At 35.4% G+C, this 23,290-nt stretch overlaps 1 protein-coding gene and 1 pseudogene across 1 annotated transcript; both read left to right on the top strand.

Annotated features, from left to right (window-relative positions):
- Positions 1-862: 862 nt before the first annotated feature.
- AGR3 (anterior gradient 3, protein disulphide isomerase family member) lies at positions 863-22,971 on the top strand. Its single transcript, XM_034963746.2, has 8 exons — positions 863-1,208; positions 3,221-3,356; positions 8,029-8,092; positions 19,304-19,356; positions 19,902-19,978; positions 20,511-20,574; positions 21,346-21,429; positions 22,300-22,971. Exons 2-8 carry the CDS (start codon positions 3,248-3,250, stop codon positions 22,347-22,349), a joined length of 501 nt encoding a protein of 166 aa, XP_034819637.1. The 5' UTR covers positions 863-1,208; positions 3,221-3,247; the 3' UTR covers positions 22,350-22,971.
- LOC100993754 (cell cycle checkpoint protein RAD17-like) lies at positions 15,562-17,826 on the top strand (annotated as a pseudogene).
- Positions 22,972-23,290: the final 319 nt, after the last annotated feature.

The raw sequence follows: 23,290 nt of genomic DNA, 5'->3' as shown, positions 1-23,290 counted from the left end.
AAGTTTCCAGATTACTTAATCAGTGGTCAAGCTTTGCTATATTTAAATAACCACCTTTTGCTATTTAAAAGGGAAGCTTTCAGTAAAGGGTAGGAAAGTGAAATGAATTTTTATTTTCCTTCTTTTACTGAACTGGATTTCCTTTGCTGGTTTCACAGTTTTATCTCTATTTATATTAATGGTATTAGAATAAATTGACGTCAACCACAAAAACGACTCTTTAAAAAATATTCTACAAGTAATAATAGCTCTTCTTTGTATTCTTTTAAGTCTTGTTTTATTTTAAAATATAGGAACTTATAATATCAGTTACTTATGTTAAATTACTTTTGAAAAATAAAATACTAATGTCAGAAAATGCTAATTGACCAATGTTTATACAATCTAATTGCTGACATATGGTTATGTGCCTCCCAAATGCATTTTAAGCTGCTGTAGGCCTGTAACCATGCCATATTTATCTGTGTTCCCCCGAGTAGCTTAACCATGCAACTGATACTAAAGGACCCTCAGCAGTTTACACTATATTTTACCAAGGAAAGCGTTATTTATTCAAAATCTACAGTGTACAAGTTGTACTGCTTTGTCACAGAATATATTTAATGTCTATTTTATAATTTATCAATGTAAAACCAGAAAACCAAGATTTTTATTTTTTAATTAGAAAGTATTTGACAATAATACATAAAGACTTGAAATTTTAAAGAAAAAATGGTTCCCGCTTAACTCTAAGCTTCGCAGCTTTAAAATAGCAAAAATGATGAGGTTATGCTTTTTCTTTTTTAAAATGCAGATTCCACCTGCTTGTCTCTGTACCTAACATAGAAAAATCTTTCTAAAGATTCCTCCAGATTGACTTTTCTTAACTCTTCTTTATATCCAAGATCCCTGGAAGAATTTTAATGACGTTTTGGACCCTATTCCCACGGAAAAGGAACAGAGGCAGATAAAATTTTGCACACAATTTCCAGGGGTTTTGAGCCTTCTGTAGCTCAGCCACAGGCCTTCTAGAAGCCTGCTGGATCCAGGTTAAGATCCTGTCCTAGGTGGTTGCTTCAGTTCCTCCACTGCAACTCCCAACCTGTCTAACTAAGGCTGCCTTCCCTGGGTTGAGCTTCGTGTTCCAGAGTCAACTGTCCCTGTCCTGTACTAAAATCCACCCTTTCTTTGTTTCAGTCTTTAAAGTACAAGATGACCGAGGCCTTAAGGTACAAGATGACATTCTGAAATGTTTTATGGTTTAATAAGTTATGAGAACTTAAACTGAAATTCTTATCAGGCACCGTGATAATTGTTTAACAGGGTTTTTATATGCCTGGAAAGAAAGGACAGGAAAGGAGGGGAGAGGAGGGGAGAGGAGGGGAGGGGAGGGGAGAGGAGAGGAGGGGAAAGAGGAGGGGAAAGGAGGGGAAAGGAGGGGAGAGGAAAGGAGTCCGGGCGATGTAGCTCACCCTTGTAATCCCAGCACTTTGGGAGGCCGAAGCAGGTGGATCATTTGAGGTCAGGAGTTTGAGATAAGCCTGGCCAACATGGTGAAACCCCATCTCTACTAAAAATACAAAAATTAGCCGGGCATGATGGTGGGCAACTGTAGTCCCAGGTACTTGGGAAGCTGAGGCAGGAGAATCGCTTGAACCTGGGAGGCGGAGGTTGCAGTGAGTGGAGATGGCCCCACTGCACTCCAGCCTGGGTGACAAGAGCAAAAAAAAAAAAAAAGAAAGAAAGGAGAGAGAAAGAAAAGAAAGAAAGAGAGCGAGAAAGAGGAAGGAAGGAAGGAAGGGGAAAGAAGGAAGGGGAAGGAAGGAAGGGGAAGGGGAGGAGGGAGGGACAACTGGGGGTTAGGGAGGGAAATAAAGTAAGGTTAACCTGGAGTGGTAACTATTTTCAGTCCATAGAGGGGCTGTAATAGATACACCACTGGGAAGGGGAAAATAGTGTAATGGGAGGAATGAGGAAATGTCTGGAGAAATCTAGAATCTGTAAACTTCTTTACCACCAAATTGTTGCTCTCCTCTACGACTGCGGTTGCTATTTTACAATAACTAGGTGATTAAAATTGCCAAATGTTTTACCAATGCCAAAACATTGTGTCTTATTTATCTTTTCATTTTCCACAATGCCTACTACAATAAAATATAGCAACATCTTTGTTTGAACAGAATCACTAAAGAATCAGTCACTAGCCATTTTGGCTAAGGAAATTTTACTATTTTGGTGATGAATTCAATACTAAATAATGTAAGCCAATAGGAAAGACATCTTAAAGGAACTTTAAATCAATGTGAAGGATGTCTGTATATTTATTTTATATTTTGAGGTAAAGTTTCAAAACTGCATGCGCCAACCATTTTCAAATCAGTTTTATATGCTAATGCTGTAACTAAACATCTCACAAGTATTAAAGACTTCCTGTAATATATTTATCAAGTGGTTTATGACCAGATCAGGCCCAACTTTGGACTTTAGTTTTTATCTTAACGTGCAAAGTATAAAAGACACACACTGAGTTAAGAATCAGTTTGAATTCTAGCTAACCAGGAGAGAATGTAATCATGACATGTCTATTCTTCTCTATACATATGTCTAATTTATAGTAATATGATAGTACTTGATTTTTATAAAGAGCTGTATCATAAACTGAAGGGCAAAAGTCTGAGTAATTGTTGGAAGGATGAGAAAGGTAAGAAACTATAAAGGAACTGAAGGACAAGAATCCTCCATATTCTATTTTTCCTGATTTCTATTTTAAGCAATATTTATTCATGTATCATCTTATCTTAGTATAGAGTTAAAATATTTTGACCTATTAGATGAAGGAGAATCAAAAGGCAAAGAATATTTCTGCATGCTAAAAGTCACTTCATAGTTTACAAGACATTAAAAAACATGATCTTATTTGAGTTTTGTCTTGTTGGTGTGAACACTACAGGGCGGTTCAGAAGCAGGCTTCGTGTGCCCTGATCCAGCTCTCTTTTAATTATACAGCACTATGACCAGGAGGCTCAGAACATGACTTCTCACCAACTGAGCATGTATTGAGTTGATTAAGTATTTTAAAAATAAAATGTGAATGAAAGTTCTATGTGGTTGGTTATACCATGTCAAACCAAAAAAGCTGAACAGTCTGTCATCACAGTATTGGTCCAACTCTTGGCAAATATCTTCTAATAACAGCTTGAAGTAACTCACTGGATTCTGAGAATTCCTTTCTGTCATCTAGCTTCTTCTGAGAGAGTCTCTAGAAGACATGATGCTACACTCAGCTTTGGGTCTCTGCCTCTTACTCGTCACAGTTTCTTCCAACCTTGCCATTGCAATAAAAAAGGAAAAGAGGCCTCCTCAGACACTCTCAAGAGGTGCTGTAATCTCATTTTATTTTCTAAACTCAGTCATTTGGATTGCTTTTTAAAATATCTGGTGTCTTCACTCATAGTCTAATTATAAAGCAAATTCATCTAACTGAATGATTTTTGTTGTGTGTGACTTCAAAATGGATTTTTAAAAACAGAAGGAATCAGTTTATTTTAGGCAGTGAATCAAATCAACTAGCAAACAATAACATAAATTTGCATTATCTTTTGCCAAAATAATGGAGAATTGGCTCGCTGTCTATAACTTTGGTAACCAGAGTCCTAGAAAATAATGATTGATTGCTGCGTCATATTGGTGTCCTAATAGCAATTTAAGATTCCTCAAAATTTGCTCAAATTCCCAGTCCTCTATTTCCCAGTCCTCCAAAAAAAAAAACTTGGAATAATTTTATATAAGCCTTCCCAGAAAATTATACTATACCCCAAACTCTGAGAATTCGGGGTAACTAAGTCTTTCCTATATTGACTCTGGAAGACAGTGGTTTTAGACATAATCAAGGATTGCCATTGGCTACATGTTTAGAAACATTTCTTTTTGTACTTACTGTTTGACTTGGCCCAAGAAACAAATATATATTCATCTGTAAAGAAACATTTTATTTAAAAAAATTCTCTTTTTTTTTTTTTTGAGATGGAGTCTTGCTCTGTCACCCAGGCTGGAGTGTAGTGGCACGATCTTGGCTCACTGCAAGCTCTGCCTCCCGGGTTCAACCATTCTCCTGCCTCAGCCTCCCAAGTAGCTGGGACCACAGGGGCCCGCCACCATGCCCGGCTAATTTTTTGTAGTTTTAGTAGAGACGGGGTTTCACCGTGTTAGCCAGGATGGTCTCGATCTCCTGACCTTGTGATCCGCCCGCCTCAGCCTCCCAAAGTGCTGGGATTACAGGCGTGAGCCACCGCGCCCGGCCAAGAAAATATTCTCAAAGTTAGTTTCTATATCTCTAAGTAACAGAAGTAGGAACAGAATTATTTGTCCCCATATAGCTATTCAAAATCAGCAGTATTACCACAAAGTACTTGACCATTTGTTTGCTCCATTCACATTACCACTGCAAATAGTAGTCAAGTGCCTTGGAGTAATACTGCTAGTTTTGAATAACCATGTGGGAACAAATAATTCTGTTCCTACCTCTGATATATATATATAATATATATAATTATAACATATAAATTATATATTATATATACTATATATTATATGTAATATATATCATAGTATACATTTGTGTTATATTATAATAAATTATATATAAATATATGCTATAATTATAAATAATATATTATATAATTTCAAATTCTAAAACACTGACTTGCTTCCCAAGTACATTCATTTCTTAACAGATGTATTGACTGCCAGCCAAGTGCTCATCAATGTTTACCTAAGCTAATTAACTCTACTTCAGTTTAACAAACACACAATCTATATATACAGAAAGTCAACATATTTTTGCAAAAGGAATGAAAAAGTTGAAACATTTTTCTAAACATAACTCTATGTCTCTGTATAAGCATAATTATTGTAAAACTATGAGCTCAGTAGCCTTAAAGTGACAAAGACTAAACTAGTTATTGCCCTTAAAGATTTTCCATGTCTGCATTAAGCAGCACTGTGATAACTATACGTCAAGGCATCAACATTCTGTGTGCTCACTTCTAAATATTTATTTAAAACTCTTGTTGAATGTTTTGAAAAATATATTACATTTGTATGCCCTATTTTAAACAACTTAAAGGTTCTGTTATTTCAATTGATAAGAAACTAATTTAACACAAAAGATGACTTATATTAGCTGAGAACACCATTATTGACAATCGGTTTATATTTGGCAAAGTCTTTTACCATCTATTGCTACATGGGAGATAATGGAGAGAATGAGGCTCAGAATGAATGAAGATTAAAGGTAGGGGTGAGTGGGAGGAGTCTGGATACAGTATAAAGAGTGGCATACGGAGCCCCTTAGAGCACAGGGCAGCACTAGTTAAGTAGAGAAGGTAGTAAGGAGAAAAGGAAGATTAATTAGAAAAAGGTAGAAGAAGGTTCAGGGAGAAAAAAATACACACACATGGAGTGATCCAAAAAAATCCAATTTCCTTTGAATCAGAATTGCTGAGTACCTAGTCCAGTGATTGGCAGATAGTAAATATTTAATAAATATATGTTAGATAAATGAATAAAATCTCAAAAGACAAGAAAATATAGCCAGAGATAGAGATAGGGCTAGAATTAGAGTAATGAGCAGAAGCCATGAAGTGCATTTAAACTGTGTACCATCTTTGACCTACTGTGATTATAACAGAGTATATAAAAAATCATTATAATGCAATATGGCTTTCCTATAGAGCTATGGACAATTTGTTGAGAATAGGGATTATATTGCTCTATGTTTGTATTCCCACTGCTTTGTGGAGTAAGTTATGCAGCAGATGTTCGTTTACTGTTTGTGGAACTAAATTGAGCAGGAGCAGAGAATAGAAATTTTCCCCACTGCTAATGCTCCATCATTGAATGATATTTGCAACAGAAGAGGGAAAATTAAGCAGAGGCCTCGTCTCACTTGCTGTTTTAGAATAACTTTTACTTAATGCAAAATGTGGTGTATAGATATTGCATGGGTTCAACCAAAGCTGGAAAGAGAATCTTTCAGGATTATTACAGAGAGCAAGAGTTCCTGTTAAGATGCGGCATTAAACTAACAAGAGATGTTTTTCAACGTTAAGATTTTAAATCAGGCAAAAAAAAAAACCAAAAAACAAACATGTTGCTGGTGAGTATATACAATGATGCATCTACTTTAGAAAATAACCTGGCAGCTCCTCAAAAAGCTAAATATAGAGTGACCATTTGATCAGCAGTTCCGCTCCTAGGTATATACCCAAGATAAATGAAAATATATACCACTGAAAAACTTGTATATGTATGTTCATAGCGGCATTATTCATAAAAGACAAAAAGTGGAAACAACCCAAATATCATTAATTGATGGACAGATAAATAAAATATGGTATATTCATACAATGGAATAATATTTGACCATAAAAAATGAATTAAATAATAATACATGTCACTATAAGGATGAACCTTAAAAAGGTTATGCTGAGTGAAAAAATCTAGTCACAAAAGCCTACATATTGTATGATTCCATTTATATGAAATGTCCAGCATAAGCAAATCTATAGAGACAGAAAGTAGATTAGGGGTTTCTTAGGGCTGTGGCATTCGAAGAAAATGGGGAGCAGGTGATAGCTAAATGGTATAGGGTTTCTTTTTGAGGAGATGAAAATGTTCTAAAATTGATGTGATGATGGTTGCACAACTTCGTGGATATACTGAAAAAAGCACACATTTTCTTTTTTTCTTTTTTCTTTCTTCTTTTTTTTTTTTTTTGAGATGGAGTCTCGCTCTGTTACCCAGGCTGGAGTGCAGTGGCACAATCTTGGCTCACTGCAACATCCACCCCCAGGTTCAAGCGATTCTCCTGCCTCAGCCTCCCGAGTAGCTGGGACTACAGGCACATGCCACCACACCCAGCTAATTTTTGTATTTTTAGTAGAGACGGGTTACACTGTATTGACCAGGCTAGTCTTGAACTCCTGACCTCAAATGATCCACCCGCCTCGGTCTCGCAAAGTGCTAGGATTACAGTCATGAGCCACCATGCCTGGCCAAAAGTATACGTTTTCAATAGGTGAGTTGTATGGGCGTATGAATTTTATTTCAATAAAGCTGTCACCAGAAAACAAACATGAAAAACAAGCAAAAATCATGGAATCATATTTATCAAATTATTATCATATTTACCATGATATTAAAGCCAGAAACTGTGGTCTGACAACATTTGAAATGTACAAGAAAACCTGGGCCCAAACTGACTTCCAAATATTGCTAATTTTCACATTAATTCAATCTCTCTCATTCGTAGACTGAGACACTTCCTGAAAATAATCAGTAATGTTTTTGGAGGTTCTGCACATTCTTCTCCTTGATGATTTTATTCTTTAATTGCTAATACACATTCCCAGCTACTCATACCATTTCTTTAAGGCTAATGGGTTCTCTCTATATTCATTGCTTTCTGTTTTTTCTCTCCATTCTTTTGGGTGTTTCCAAAACACATGTGTTTTATTATGTCTCTTGGCCATGAAATTCCCACACAAGAATTTTTTCCACGTCAGAATTCAAAGCAAAACTTGGAATTCCCTTATTTCACAACGTATACTGACTTAGAAGAGGTCAACATCTCTTGGGACCCAAAATAGGAGGGCATTGTAGAGTACAGCCCAAAGGATTCCTAATAATATTACAAAGTATGCAAAGATGAACTGTTACTTTCCAAGCGTTCCTAAAGCCACAGCTTTTACATTATCCAAAGATGTACTTTCAATCAGCTCTAATCATAACAACATGTATTAAGTACTTACTGAGTTCAAGGCCATGGGCCTCGAGGTTTGAAATGCAGTAGCAAAACCTCAATACTGCAATCTAAAGGGAAATCACCTCCATATCTTGTGAAAATTGTGTGTCCTCTGCACCATATGTCAGTCAACAGCTTGATGGCTTTGTTAAATATCTGTAGGTAGATATCTGATTATTAGATACCCATTTCAGAGCTCTTCTCTAGTTCTGGGTTACTGCATTGATTTCTCTCTTCTATTTCAGGATGGGGAGATGACATCACTTGGGTACAAACTTATGAAGAAGGTCTCTTTTATGCTCAAAAAAGGTAACACGCCTCTCAGCTCATTTTTTTCCTTTTATTTGTAGTAGACTCATAATAATTGTACATATTTATGGAATATAGAGTGATATGCTGATACAGGTACACAATGTGTAGTGATCAAATCAGTGTAATTAGCATATGCATCACCTCAAACATATCATTTCTTTCTGGTGGGAACACTCAAAATCCTCTCTACTAGCTTTTTAAATATATACAATAAACTATTGTTAATTGTATGTACCCTATAGTGCTGTAGAATACTACTCAAACTTATTCCTCCTATCTAGCTATATTTTTGCATCTATTAATCAACCTCTCCTTATCCTTCCAGCTCTGAACCCTTCCCAGCTTCTAATAACCAGAGTTCTACTCTCTACTTCTATTAGTACAACTTTTTTTTAAGCTACTCTATATGAGTCAGAATTTGTGGTATTTATCTTTCTATATCTGACTTATTTCACTTAACACATCCTCCAGGCTCATTCATGCTGCTGTGAATGAGAGCATTTCATTATTTTTATGGCTGGATAATAGTCCACTGTGAATATATAACACTTTTTCTTTATCCATCCATCCATTGATGGACATTTAGGTTGATTCTATATCTTGGCTATTGTGAATAGTGATTCCATAAATATGGAGATGCAAATATCTCTTTGATATACTGATTTTTTAAATAAATACTCAGTAGTAGGAAAGCTGGATCATATGGTAGTTATATTTTTAGTTTTTTGAGAATCCTCTATATGTTTGCATAATGGCTGTACTAATTTACATTCCTACCAACAGTGTATAAGAATTCCCTCTTCTCTGCATCCTCACCAGCATTTGTTATTTTTTGTCTTTTTGATAATATCAGTTCTAACTGTGGTGGGATAATATCTCATTGTGGTTTTGATCTGCCTTTCCCTGATGATTAGAGATGTTGAGAATTTCTTCATATCCTTGGCCATTTGTGTGTCTTCTTTTGAGAAATGTCTATTCAGATCTTTTGCCCATTTTAAAATCAAATCATTTGGGGTTTTCTGTTGTTGAGTTGTTTGAGTTCCTTGTATATTCTAGATATAGGCCCATGTCGAATGAATAGTTTGCAAATAATTTCTCCTATTCTACAGGTTGTCCCCTTATGCTTTTGTTTCCTTTGCTGTTCAGATGCTTCTCAGGTGACATAGTCCCATTTGTCTATTTTTGTTTTTGTTGCCTGTGCTTTTGAAATCTTAACCATACATTTTTTTGCAGGGAACAATGTCCTGAAGGGCTTCCCTTATATTTTCTTCTAGGAGTGTTATAGTTTGGGGTCTTACATTCAAGTCTTTAGTCCATTTTGAATTGATTTCTGCATATGGTAAGAGTTAGGAGTCTAGTTTCATTCTTCTACATATGGATATCCAGGTTTTCCAGCACCATTTATTGAAGAGGGTGTCCTTTCCCCAATGCATGTTCTTGCCACCTTTGTCAAAAATCAGCTGACTTTAAATACGTGGAATTATTTCTGGGTTCTCTATTCTATTCCATTGGTCTAGGTTTCTGTTTTTATACAAATACCATGCTGCTTTGTTTACTATAGCTTTGCAGTATATTTTGAAGTCAAGTAGTATGATGCCTGCAGTTTTGTTCTTTTCACTCAGTATTGCTTTGAACTATTTGGAGTCTGTTGTGGTTCTATACAAATTTGAAGATTTTTTCTTTCTGTTTCTGTGAAAAATATCATTGGTATTTTGATAGAGATTGCATTGAATCTGTAGATTGGCTTTTGTGGCATGGTCATTTTAGCAAAATTCATTCTTCCAATCCATGGCATGGGATGTCTTTCCATTTTTTGGTGTTCTCTTCAATTTCTTTCATCAATGTTTTATAGTTTTTATTGTAGGGATCTTTCACCTCCTTGGTTAATATATTCCTAGGGGTGTGTGTGTGTGTGTGTGTGTGTGGTTTTTGTTTGCTTGCTGTTTTTTTGAGATGGAGTCTTGCTCTGTCACCAGGCTGGAGTACAGTGGCGCGATCTCAGCTCGCTGCAACCTCTGCCTCCCAGGTTCCAGTGATTCACCTGCCTCAGCCTCCTGAGTAGCTGGGATTATAGGCACACGCCACCATGCCCAGCTAATTTTTTATTATTAGTAGAAACAGGGTTTCACCATGTTGGCCAGGCTGGTCTCGAACTCTTGATCTCAGGTGATACGTCCACCTCAACCTCCCAAAGTGCTGGGATTACAGGCGTTAGCCACCACGCCTGGCCTTTTTGTGGTTATTGTAAATAGCATTGCTTTCTTGTTTCTTTTTTTCAGCTAGTTTGTTATTGTTGTATAGAAATGCTACTGGTTTTCCATGTTGATTTTGTATCCTCCACTCTCCGTTAATTTTAACAGATCATATAGATACCTCATTGATGAATCAAAAAAAAGCATTTTAGTTTTCAAAAGGATGCCACAAGTATTTGCTCTGCTATTGTATGCCAAAGGGACTAATAGTTGGTATTAGAATACATTTTATAAACAAAAGCCCTAAATACCTCTGTATTAATGTCTTCATTACTCAATCAAGCTTTTGAGTATGTTGTATAAACAAAGCAGTATTATTTATTAGGCAGTATACAAGCTTAGACAGAAAACTGGTTTAGGGCAGCAGTTCTAAGGCCTGCCTGTTTGAATATTAGAGCAATTTGAGTAGCTTTTTTAAAAATCCAAATTTATAATTAATCAGTCAAGTATTCCTTGAATGTCCACTGCTATGTACCAGACACTGTTCTAGGCTCAATAACCAAGTATACCATTTTTATTCTTAAAGACCTACTAAGTCTTTGGGAATGAAGCTGAGAAACATATTATTAAAAGCTCCCCAAGAATGAATGAAATATCTAAAGAACATTCTATTGCAATACTCTTTAAAGATAAATTAAGATTCCAAATTAACTATTGTTTCAATATTGGACAAGTATTAGAAAAGAAAGAAGTCTACAGAAGAATCTCACTTCCAAATATCGGTGTAACAAACAAACAACATATTAGTAAGGAGCACCAGCAGAACATTTAAAAATATACCTTGACAAATTGAGATTTAGCCTGGGAATGCCAGAGTGGTTTAGGATTAAGAAATGTACTAATTAAAATAATTTAATATTTATAAGGAGACAATTCATACAAGTATGTCTCATCTCCATCAATTCTGAAAATGCATTATAGAATAAAACATCTATATTTGAATTTTTAAGAGTTTGTACTTGACAATATTAATTTCTTTAAATTAATCCCAACAATAGCATTCCAACAGTAGCAACAACAACAAAACACCAACATTATGCTTACTGGGAAAACAAATAGAAGTGTCCCATTAAAGTGTGGATAAGACAAGTATATCTACAATCACAATTACTAACATTTTTCTGAAGTACTAACTAAAGCAATTATAGAAGGAAAAAGTAGAAAATGTAGAAAGGAAAAGTTAAAAGTATCTTTATTTGCAAATGATAATTTATATACGTGAAAAACTAAAAAAATTTAAATATTCAGAATAACAAAAATTCTGTTGAATTAGATGAGAATAAACTGATATTTAAAAATTGACTACATTTATATATAGAAAAACACATCCAAAAGAACTTGTTAAATACCTCATTTACAAAGACAAAAAAGAAAATACCCCAGAATAAACTTGACAGAAGATATGCAAAATCTATATGAACCTAAATACACTGAAAAGAAAAAAGAAATTTACAAACCAATGGCAGTGCATATTATATTCTTGGATAGAAAGACTTAACATCATAAAAATGCCAATTCTCTCTATACTTAAAAAACTTTTTAAGATGATCACAATAAATTCTGATAAGATTTTTTAAAAAGATAATTCTAAAATTGAAATGAAAAAATAATAGACATGAGTAGTTCAGATAGTTAGGAACATTCTGAAAAGAGAGCAATAGGGATTAGGCCTTAATCATTATTAAACATTTTACAAAGCAATAATAAACAGTACATTACTTGTAAATAAATAAAATATAATAAAAGTATAGAAATAAAACTTTGAATGTAAATGGATTTGGACCTCCAATCAAAAGACATAGAGTGACTCAATGGATTAAAAAACAGGTTCCCCCTGCCCCCTGCAAAAAAAAAACTCACAAGACCCAACTATAGGCTCAAGCGATCCTCCTGCCTCAGCCTTTCAAGTGGCTAGGACTACAAATGTGTGCCACCAAATGGGCCAATTTTTGTACTTTTGGTAGAGACAGGGTGTCATCATGTTGCCCAGGCTAGTCTCAAACTCCTAAGCTCAAGCAATCCTCCTACCTTGGCCTCCCAAAGTGCTGGGACTACAGGCATGAGCCACCATGCCAGGCCTCACTTCACCTTGAAGAATGTTTATTAACTGCAATTGAAAGGATCAAAAAATATATCCTATATAAATGGAAACAAAACAAAACAAAACAAAAGTAGCTACACTTAGATAAAACAGACTTTAAATCAAAAAATGTAAACAGAAACAAAGAAGGTCATTATATAATAACACAGAGATTAATTTACCATGAAGGTATAACAGTTATAAATTTATGTTCATCCAAAATCACAGTACCTAAATACATAAAGCAGATATTAATAGATCTGAAAAGAGGAATAGATTACAACACAATAATAGTAAGGGACTTCAATACCCCACTTTCAACAATGAACAGATCATCCAAAAAGTCAATAAAGAAACATTGGACTTGAACTACACTTTAGACCAAATGGACCTAACAAACATATACAGAGCATTTAATCAAACAGCAAGAGAAGATATGTTCTCATAGCGTAGGAATTATTTTTTATAACAGATCACATGATACATGAAACAAGTCTAACAAATTTAAGAAGATTGAAATTATATCAAGTATCTCTTCTGACCATCAACAGATGAATTGATAAAATATGGTATATGTACACAATAAAATACTATTCAGCCATTGAAATGAAGGAAATCCTGAATAGCTATCCAAAGAGCCTATCTCCTTTGATGCTCACAATCCACTTAAAATTAAAGCGGTATTTAAAAATCATTCTATATACCCAGACATTAGTCTGGGCAATGATTTTTTTTCATATGACCTCAAAAACATGAGAAACAAAAGCAAAAATAGACAAGTGAAATTACATCAAACTAAAAAGCTTCTGTACAGCAAAGGAGACAATAACAGAGTGAAGAAATAACCAACAGAATAGAAGACAATGTATGAAAGCCGTACATGTGAAAAGAGGCAAATATCCAAGAAACTCAATAACAAAACAAAAATGGAATTTGTGTTTTAAAAATGGACAAAAGACCTAAATCAACATTTCTTAAAAGAAGACATACAGGCTGGGCGCCGTGGCTCATACCTGTAATCCCAGCACTTTGGGAGGCCAAGGTGGGCAGATCACTTGAGGTCGGGAGTTCGAGACTAGCCTGACCAACATGGAGAAACCCCATCTCTACTAAAAATACAAAATTAGCCAGGCGTAGTGGTGCATGCCTTTAATCCCAGCTACTCGGGAGTCTGAGGCAGGAGAATCACTTGAACCTGGCAGGCGGAGGTTGTGGTGAGCCGAGATCGCACCATTGCACTCCAGCCTGGGCAACAAGAGCGAAACTCCATCTCAAAAAAAAAAGACATACAAAGGGCCAACAGGTAGATGAAAACAATACTTAACATCACTAATCATCAGGGAAATGCAAATTAATACCACAATGAAATACCACCTCACTCCTTTTAGAAAGGCTATTATCAAAAAGATGAATAATAGCAAGTGTTGGCAAGAATGTGGAGAAAAGAGAACCTTTTTACACAGTTGGTGGGAATGTAAATTAGTAGAGCCATTATGGAAAGCATAATGTATGGAGAATACTCAAAAAAATTAAAAATAGAACTACCATACGATCCAGCAATTCCCTGCTGGGCATGTATCAAAAAGATAAAATCGGTATGTCTAAGAGATATCTGTACTCCCATGTTCACTGTCATTTGCAACAACATGGAAGAACCTGGAGAACATTATGGTGAGTGAAACAAGCCAGATACAGAAAGACAAATGTCACGTAATCTCACATGTGTAATCTAAAAAAGTCAAACTCATAGAAACAAAGGAAAATGGTGGTTACTAGAGTCTGGGGGTGAGGATGGGGAGTTCTTGCTCAAAGGACACACATTTCAGTTAAGTGAAATAAATTGAAGAGATCTGTTGTACATTGTGGGAATAATAGTTAATAACAATATATTTTATACGTGAAAATTGCTGACAGTAAATTTTAAATATTCTCACCACAAAAAATAAGTATGTGAGATGATGAATATGTTAAATAGCTTGATTTAGCCACTGTACAACATATACATATATCAAAACAGCATACGGTACACCATAAATATATACAACTTTTACTTGTCAAATAAATAAATAGATTATTGATAGGTAGTTGACAAACTCCATAGATAGATAGATAACTACAGGAATTTCTTAATACAGGAAGTGGTATTTTAAATCAGGAATAGGGGAGACAGATTATGTAATAATTAGTGTCAGAAGTTGATAGCCATCTGGGAAAAACAAATAAATTTGTATCCATGTCTCACATTTATGCAAAAATAAATTAGAAAGATATAATGATGAAAATTAAATCATTAAGGTGCTAGAAGATACCACTGCAAAATTTTATTTCTTTAAATGCTTGGAATAGGGGACAGCCAAGATTATAGTGAGGCAAGAAAGATACCTGGGGTACAAAAATAAAGCCTCTAATTTTAGTCCTCTAGACTCTCCCCTGGCCTCATGCTAGTGCTGTCTGCTAGGCTTGAGCATAGCCAAACAAAGAAAAGGAGAAGATAAAAGAAAAAGTCTAAAAAGAAATTACTAATATTTTCAATTACACGGAATTTTCTGGATAACCAAAAACTTACAAAGGAAAAATATTCTTTTAAATGGAAAACTGCAGCACATATTAGAAGGGTGACTTTCTCTAATATACAACGTACTCCTATATATTAACAAGAAAAAGGTCAAGAAGTCAACAGAAAAAAATGAGCAAAGAATATGAAAGTTCACAGAATAGAAAAATAAGTAACTCAAACATATAAGATTGACTATTTTTTATAACAAAAACCACATTCGTTTCCCTCCTTTCACCTGTTGGATAAAAAAAATTTAAACTAATAACCAGCTTTAGTGAGAATAGCAAAAACAATTACTGCTCACACTACCAGAGAGAATATGAATTGGTACAGCTTCTATAGAGAGTATATATCAGAATTATAAATGCACACACTCTGACTCAGAAATTCTACTTCTGGAAATGTATTCACAAACATACCCACCTATGTGCAAAATCATTTTTTAAAACAACAGCATGGTCTCTCATTTCAGGAACCTGGCATCTTCAGGGACAGTTACCTGCTTTTTAAAGGAGGTGAATTATAGTTTAATGTACTACAGGTCCTATACTATGGATGGGAACTATTACAGCTTATAATGTCAAAAACTTTTCTTAGACCAAAGGTATCTTCCACAAAGGTAACAGACTGGATTGACCCATCATTCAATGATTTTCTAGAGTATAGAGACATCTCTACTATTACTGCTACATCATTAGGTGTGAATAACTCAAGTCATAGAGAAAAAATGAGGCTTCTACATTAGAAAGTAAGATATTGCCAGCTAGAAAAATAGGAAATCTGTCTTCCTTAGAACAGATTTATGGTTTAGAAAATTCAAAAGACTATCTGTCTGAAAATGAACCATAGGTAGATAAATATAAACCAGAAAGTTAGCATGAACTTGGCTGTGCATGAAAAGAAAATTGAAGAAGTTGAAACCTGGTAAAAAGCTCAAGTCTTAGAAAGGCAACCAAAACAGGATGGATCTATTTTATTAATAACAGGTCCTCCTGGATGTGGAAAGACAATGACCAAAAAAACGCTATCAAAGGAGAATGGTATTCAAGTACAAGAGTGGATTAATCCAGTTTTACCAGATTTCCAAAAAGATGATTTCAAGGGAATGTTTCATACTGAATCAAGCTTCCATATGTTTCCCTATCAGTCTCAGATAGCAGTTTGCAAAGAGTTTCTACTAAGAGCAACAAAGTATAACAAGTTACAAATGCTTGGAGATCATCTGAGAACTGATAAGAAGATAATTTTGGTTGAAGATTTACCTAACCAGTTTATTGGGATTCTCATACTTTACATGAAGTTCTAAGGAAGTATGTGAAGATTGGTCGATATCCTTTTATATGTATAATCTCTGACAGTCTCAGTGGTGAAAATAATCAAAGTTTCTTGTTCCCCAAAGAAATTCGGGAAGAGCATTCTACCTCAAATATTAGTTTCAACCCTGTGGCACCAACAATTACGATGAAATTTCTTTCTTTTTTTTTTTATTATACTTTAAGTTTTAGGGTACATGTGCACATTGTGCAGGTTAGTTACATATGCACACATGCATATGATGAAATTTCTTAATCGAATAGTGACTATAGAGGCTAACAAGAATGGAGGAAAAATTACTGTCCCTGACAAAACTTCTCTAGAGGTGCTCTGTCAAGGATGTTCTGGTGATATGAGAAGTGCAATAAACAGCCTCCAGATTTCTTCCTCAAAAGGAGAAGACAACTTATGGCCAAGGAAAAAAAGAATGTCTTTAAAATCAAATGCTACACTGTCAAAATCGAAACGAAGAAAAAAAACTGATAGGGTTTTTGAAAGTCAAGAGGTCCAAGCTACTGGTGGCAAAGACGTTTCTCTGTTTCTCTTCCGAGCTTTGGGGAAAATTTTATACAGTAAAAGAGCATCTTTAACAGAATCAGACTCAACTCGGTTGCCCTCTCATATATCAGAATATGAACAGGATACATACTTGTTGAACCTGAGGAGGTAGTAGAAATGTCACACATGCCAGGAGACTTATTTAATTTATATCTTCACCAAAACTACATAGATTTCTTCATGGAAACTGATGATATTGTGAGAGCCAGTTAATTTCTAAGTTTTGCAGGTATCCTCAGTGGTGACTGGAATACACGCTCTTTACTCAGGAAATATAGGACATCTATAGCTACGAGAGGTGTGATACATTCCAACAAAGCCGGAGGATATGCTCATTGCCAAGAAGAGGATCAAGTTTTTGACCCTTGCACACACCGCAGTGGTTTCTAATACATAAAAAGTATGGGGAAAATTGCCTGGCAGCAAAAGCACTTTTTCCTGACTTCTGCCTACCAGCTTTATGCCTCCAAACTCAGCTACTGCCATACCTTGCTCTACTAACTATTCCAATGAGAAATCAAGCTCAGATTTCTCTTATCCAAGATATTGGAAGGCTCCCTCTGAAGCAACACTTTGGAAGACTGAAAATGGAAGCCCTGACTGACAGGGAACATGGAATGATCGACCCTGACAGTGGAGATGAAGCCCAGCTTAACGGAGGACATTCTGCAGACGAATCTCTGGGTGAACCCGCACAGGACACAGAGCTGGAAACCTGGTCTCTTCCTCTGAGTCAGAATAGTGCCAGTGAACTGCCTGCCAGCCAGCCTCAGCTCTTTTCAGCCCAAGGAGACGTGGAAGAAAACATAATAATAGAAGACTATGAGAGTGATGGGACATAGAAGCCAGCCTGCTAATCAGATTGCTACTTCACAGATTCATTTTTGTTTCATTCAGTGGTACTTCAGCAGAGTTAATATACTTCTCTGATGAATTACACAACAGTTTGTTAATTCTCCGTTCCTGTAGTCTTTCATCACGAGAAACTAACTCTTCTGTCACCTGGAAGTAAATAGAAGATCAAGCTTTCAAATAATCTCTGAATGTTTTTCTGTAGGATTTATTAAATCTATGAGTGGTTTAAGGAGAGGTCAGTGTGTATAAAGTGTGTTTGAACATTATGCCAAATATCAAAATGTGAAGGACTAATTCAGAATGCAAAAACTTTATGGGGGGCTGTAAATATGAACTATACAAGAGTTTAGGATGCAATTATGGGTGTAAAGAAACTGTGTGCCTGAAAAAAAACAGCATGTTTAGCAAATAAGTGTACAAATGTAAATGTTTAGGAACAATCTAAAAACAAGAGATTGGAAACAATTTAAATATCCATCTTTGGGGAGACTAATAAGATAAAATATATTCATATAATAGAATAGAATATAAAAGAACAGTGGCATATCTAAGATTTATATTTTAAAAGCAAAATGTAGATACTTGTGTGCTAGTATTTTTGTTTTTTAAAAAAGAAATACATACACATAAATGTGAACATGCATCTGGGTATATACAATATATAATCATATTCATATAGATTTTCAGTTACATGACCTGAAAACCTCTGGGAGAAAATATAAGAAAAAGTAATACAGCATAGTTATAGAAGCCAGCAGTAGGAGGAAGAATTTTTATCTTTTTAACTTTTTATGGTTAAAATCAAAATGACCCCCCAAAAATGTATTAAATAGGGAACTCCCACTCAGATTGTTTGTATATTCTGCAACGTGCAAGAATGAAAGGATGTGAAAATAGCCAAATATTAACAGCTTTTTTGTAAAAACTTTTTAAAAAACTAAATTTAAAAGTCTTTGACTTTCCTGAAATCTTATACTAAGTGTTCATTGGAAATGAATACATTGTTCATAATAACCCTTTATCTCTGGATACAGAATTGATTTTCTCTAACTGCACTATAGAGTACCTAAGAATTACCTAATAAGTTTGTTAAGCTACAGATTCCTGAAACCACCCCTAACCCCAGAGATTCTGATTGAGTGGGTATGGGATGAAGCCTTTGGTTTTTTGTTTGTTTATCTGTTTGAGACAGAGTCTCGCTCTGTCACCCAGGCTGGAGTGCAGTGGCGCCATCTCGGCTCACTGCAACCTCACCTCCTGGGTTCAAGCGATTCTCATGTCTCAGCCTCCAGAGCAGCTGGGACTACAGGCTCACACCACTGTGCCCAGCTAATTTTGGAATGGAGGCTTTCCTAATTTGGGAACAGAGCCTTTGAATTTAAATTCCTAATAAGCTACCTAGTGATACTGATACTATCAGTTCTGAGGCCACAAATAGAGTAACACTGCTATTGACTATAGTGCTATGATTTGTAAATCTGAGATTACTACTGTAAGCCTTATTGAAGCTAATAAAATTTTAAATCTAACTCTACTGTATGTTTTGACCCAAAGTTAATCATTTGACTTAATTCCATACTTTCTTTGTTTAGTAAGAAGCCATTAATGGTTATTCATCACCTGGAGGATTGTCAATACTCCCAAGGTAATTTTAGCCCCTGATATCTTATTATAATATATAATATTTCCAATATAAAATAGGAAAAGTGACCTGGTAATAATAGCTAAGAAGGCGCTCAGCAAATCCCAATAAAAAAAATAGACAACTGCCAGAGTACCATCATTTTACAAAGGTGCTTAAAGACCACAATGATTGTTACCAATCTACTGAATATTTCTATTATATTCCCTTGGGAATTAGATATTCCTCTTCTTCCCATGAAAAGAAAGGGGTGAGCTGAGAAGGTGTAGAAACACTGAAAAAAAATTGTCTTAACCAATGAGTCAATGAGTTACATAAAATTATAAAACTAGTGTCTTCACTGTGATTATCCTTTGATGTCTCCTTGAACAGACTGTCCCTCATTGCTTTCCAATGAGGGACAAAGTGGCAATAGGCCAATGAACTATTAATATTTACACCTGAGTTATATATGTAAACAAATGCTAAATATTAGCTTTATTTTGCTATGTTACATTAAAGGTCTCTTGATCCTTAAAACTAACTGGCAATTTTGTTTTCCCCTATAGCACTAAAGAAAGTATTTGCCCAAAATGAAGAAATACAAGAAATGGCTCAGAATAAGTTCATCATGCTAAACCTTATGGTACATAAACTTTATGATGTTTTCTTAATACTATAATTTCATGGAAAATTTGAATCCCTTTTTTTCTTTTTTTTTTTTTTAGATGGAGCCTCGCTCCATCACCCAGGCTGGAGTGCAGTGGCGTAATCTGGGCTCACAGCAACCTCAGCCTCCCCGGTTCAAGCAATTCTCCTGTCTCAGCCTCCCAAGTAGCTGGGACTACAGGCACCTGCCACCATGCCCAGCTAATTTTTGTATTTTTAGTAGAGACAGAGTTTCACCTTGTTGGTTAGGCTGGTCTCAAACTCCTGACCTCAGGTGATCCACCCGCCTCAGCCTCCCAAAGTGCTGGGATTACAGGCATGAGCCACCATGCCCAGCCTCCTTTTTTTCTATTTTTAAAGCACAAAGAGCTAAATGTTGATTAATACAGAAAGTTATATGGAATTATAAAAGGCCAAAATAGAATTTACTGACAGTCACACAAAATCATCTTGAAACTATCAAAAACAAATGAATCCAATAACATTCTTTTTTTTTCTTCTCCTGCTAGCATGAAACCACTGATAAGAATTTATCACCTGATGGGCAATATGTGCCTAGAATCATGTTTGTAGGTATGTATGTGATCTCATTTCATCAGATCTACAAAATTAGTAGAAATCAGCATTCTTGCTTTTATTTTTAAATGCTAGTTCAAGTACTATTCTTTTTAAAGAGAAGTCATTTCTAATCCAATAATATCAGCTCTTGTTAGTTCTACAATCAAAATCCACTGTATCTGTAATTTGAAAATTTTAAATATTTTTTCAAAGCATGTATGCTATTAAATCTATATCCCAATGTACTTTCAACACAGGGCCCCAGACTAGATTGACAGAGACCTATGACACACTAAAAGGAGAATTCAGGTTAATTCATGAACTGACATGTATGAAAACTAATTTTGCTTATAAATTGGCTTGACATTTGTTTTAGATTAAGAAACAAAAATGATTTTAAGAACATTTTATGGATGTAGCCAGAGGCCATTATCCTAAGCAAATGAACACAGAAACAGAAAACCAAATAGTGAATGTTCACACATATAAATATGAGCTAAACACTGGTTACACATGGACATAAAGAGAGGAAAAATAGACAATAGGAACTCCAAAACGGGGGAAGGAGGGAGGGAGCCAAAGGATGAAAAAGTAACTGTTGTGTACTATGTTCACTATTAGGGTGTTGGGTTCAGCTGAAGCCCAAACCTCAGCATCACACAATATATCTGTGTAACAAACTTGTACACATAACCCCCAAATATCAAATAATAATAAAATTTTTACAAGAGTAAAGAAAAGAACATGCTAAATTATACTTTCGTGACTTGGTTTTTTCCTTGACAGACCCTTCTTTAACAGTTAGAGCTGATATAACTGGAAGATACTCTAACAGATTGTACACATATGAGCCTCGGGATGTACCGCTATGTAAGTATTCACAAATGATCTCAAACAGTGGTCATAGCTGACCCCTGACTATTTGTTAAGGGCTAGTGATGCCCTACATCAGCGCTTCTACACACCAGTCACTGAGGCTAGTGGTGGTGTTTAAATGCCAACTTCTAGCTCCCACCAAAATCAGAATTTTGGGGGTACCTCAGAATCTATTTTAACAGGGATGTCTAAGGGATTTTAGGATTACTAAATTCTGAGCTCACTAAAAAGAATATAGTACACGTTAAAATGACACAAACTTGAGACAGTCCATTCTCCTAGTATCAAAGATCTCATGTGATTTCATCAAATGATAGTGAAATCATTTCATCTTTCTTTAATGCCTATAAGCAAGGAGGTACAGTCTTACCTAGGACTTTAATCCTTTTTTTTTTTCTTTTTTGTAGAGACAGGGTTTTGGTATGTTGCCCAGGCTGGTCTCAAACTCCTGGCCTCAAGTGATCCTCCCACCTCAGCCTCCCAAAATGTTGGGATTACAAGCATGACCTACCATGCCTGGCCAAATCTATTTTTTACAACATTCATTATCAACTATATTTAATAAGACAACTGTGCCTGTAAGATCTAGCAATACTAATACAAAGTGATCCATTAAAAAACAAGAGGTACTCCTCAAAACCCCTCTGATGAAATTGTTCAACATAAAGTTGACCAACCAGCTCTCAATGGTCTAATCCCTAAATTTACATGTACACTTTTAGCATATTCTTTAATGTCATAGACGAATTCCCATGTTCAAAGCTATTAATTTAAATGGGCCAATTTCAGGTTCTAGAGTTAATAGATCATAGCATTTGTACTTTCATTTATTAATAGCATAATATATATTAACTCTTATTTCAGTGATAGAAAACATGAAGAAAGCATTAAGACTTATTCAATCAGAGCTATAAGAGATGATGGAAAAAAGCCTTCACTTCAAAGAAGTCAAATTTCATGAAGAAAACCTCTGGCACATTGACAAATACTAAATGTGCAAGTATATAGATTTTGTAATATTACTATTTAGTTTTTCTAATGTGTTTGCAATAGTCTTATTAAAATAAATGTTTTTTAAATCTGAGACTGACAATATAGTTTTATTTCTGCCTCATCAGTAGCAAAGAAAGCCTGCCAAGAGTTATAGTGGAGACAAAAAGACCTAAATAAGAGGTGCCTATACTGTTTGTCTCTATTTCTTCACCTCTCCTTCACTCCATCAACTAATCTAATTTTATTTTTAATTTTCTAAATTTTTTTTTTGAGATGCAGTCTCACTATGTTGCCCAGGCTGGTCTCGAACTCCTGGGCTCAAGCAATCCTCCAACCTTGGCCTGCCAGAGTGCTGAGATTGTAGGCCTGAGCCACTGTTCCTGGTCTAACCACCAACTAATCTAATTTTAATTCTGTCTCCTCCCCTGTACCATACCTGCTAACCCAGGTCATAAATGATCTCCATGTTACCAAAACAAGTGGATAAATCTCGGTCCACTTGTGATTTTAACTTTTAGCTACATATTTCAGCACTAACCACTTACTTCTTTTCTTACTTTACACTTAGACATTTAAAACCTAATTATATTTTAAAAATTCAACTACATTTATTTATTTATTTGAGACAAAGTTTTGCTCTGTTGCCCAGGCTGGAGTGCAGTGGCGCACTCTTGGCTCACTGCAACCTCCACTTCCCCGCCGCTACCCATTCAAGCGATTCTCCTGCCTCAGCCTCCCAAGTAGCTGGGATTACAGGTGTGTACCACCACACCTGGCTAATTTTTGTATTTTTAATACAGACAGGGTTTCACTATGTTGGCCAGGCTGGTCTCGAACTCCTGACCTCAGGTGATCTACCACC

The sequence above is a fragment of the Pan paniscus genome, chromosome 6 (assembly GCF_029289425.2).
Source record: "Pan paniscus chromosome 6, NHGRI_mPanPan1-v2.0_pri, whole genome shotgun sequence".
NCBI lineage: Eukaryota > Metazoa > Chordata > Mammalia > Primates > Hominidae > Pan > Pan paniscus.
This window is presented reverse-complemented; position numbering and strand designations above follow the sequence as displayed.

Bases quoted from the DNA above. Each gene is read 5' to 3' on its own strand.
- AGR3 (XM_034963746.2), top strand. From the start codon at position 3,248: ATGATGCTACACTCAGCTTTGGGTCTCTGCCTCTTACTCGTCACAGTT. The intron at 3,357-8,028 runs GTGCTGTAATCT...CTTCTATTTCAG, and splicing joins TCCTCAGACACTCTCAAGAG to GATGGGGAGATGACATCACT. The intron at 21,430-22,299 runs GTAAGTATTCAC...CTCTTATTTCAG, and splicing joins GCCTCGGGATGTACCGCTAT to TGATAGAAAACATGAAGAAA.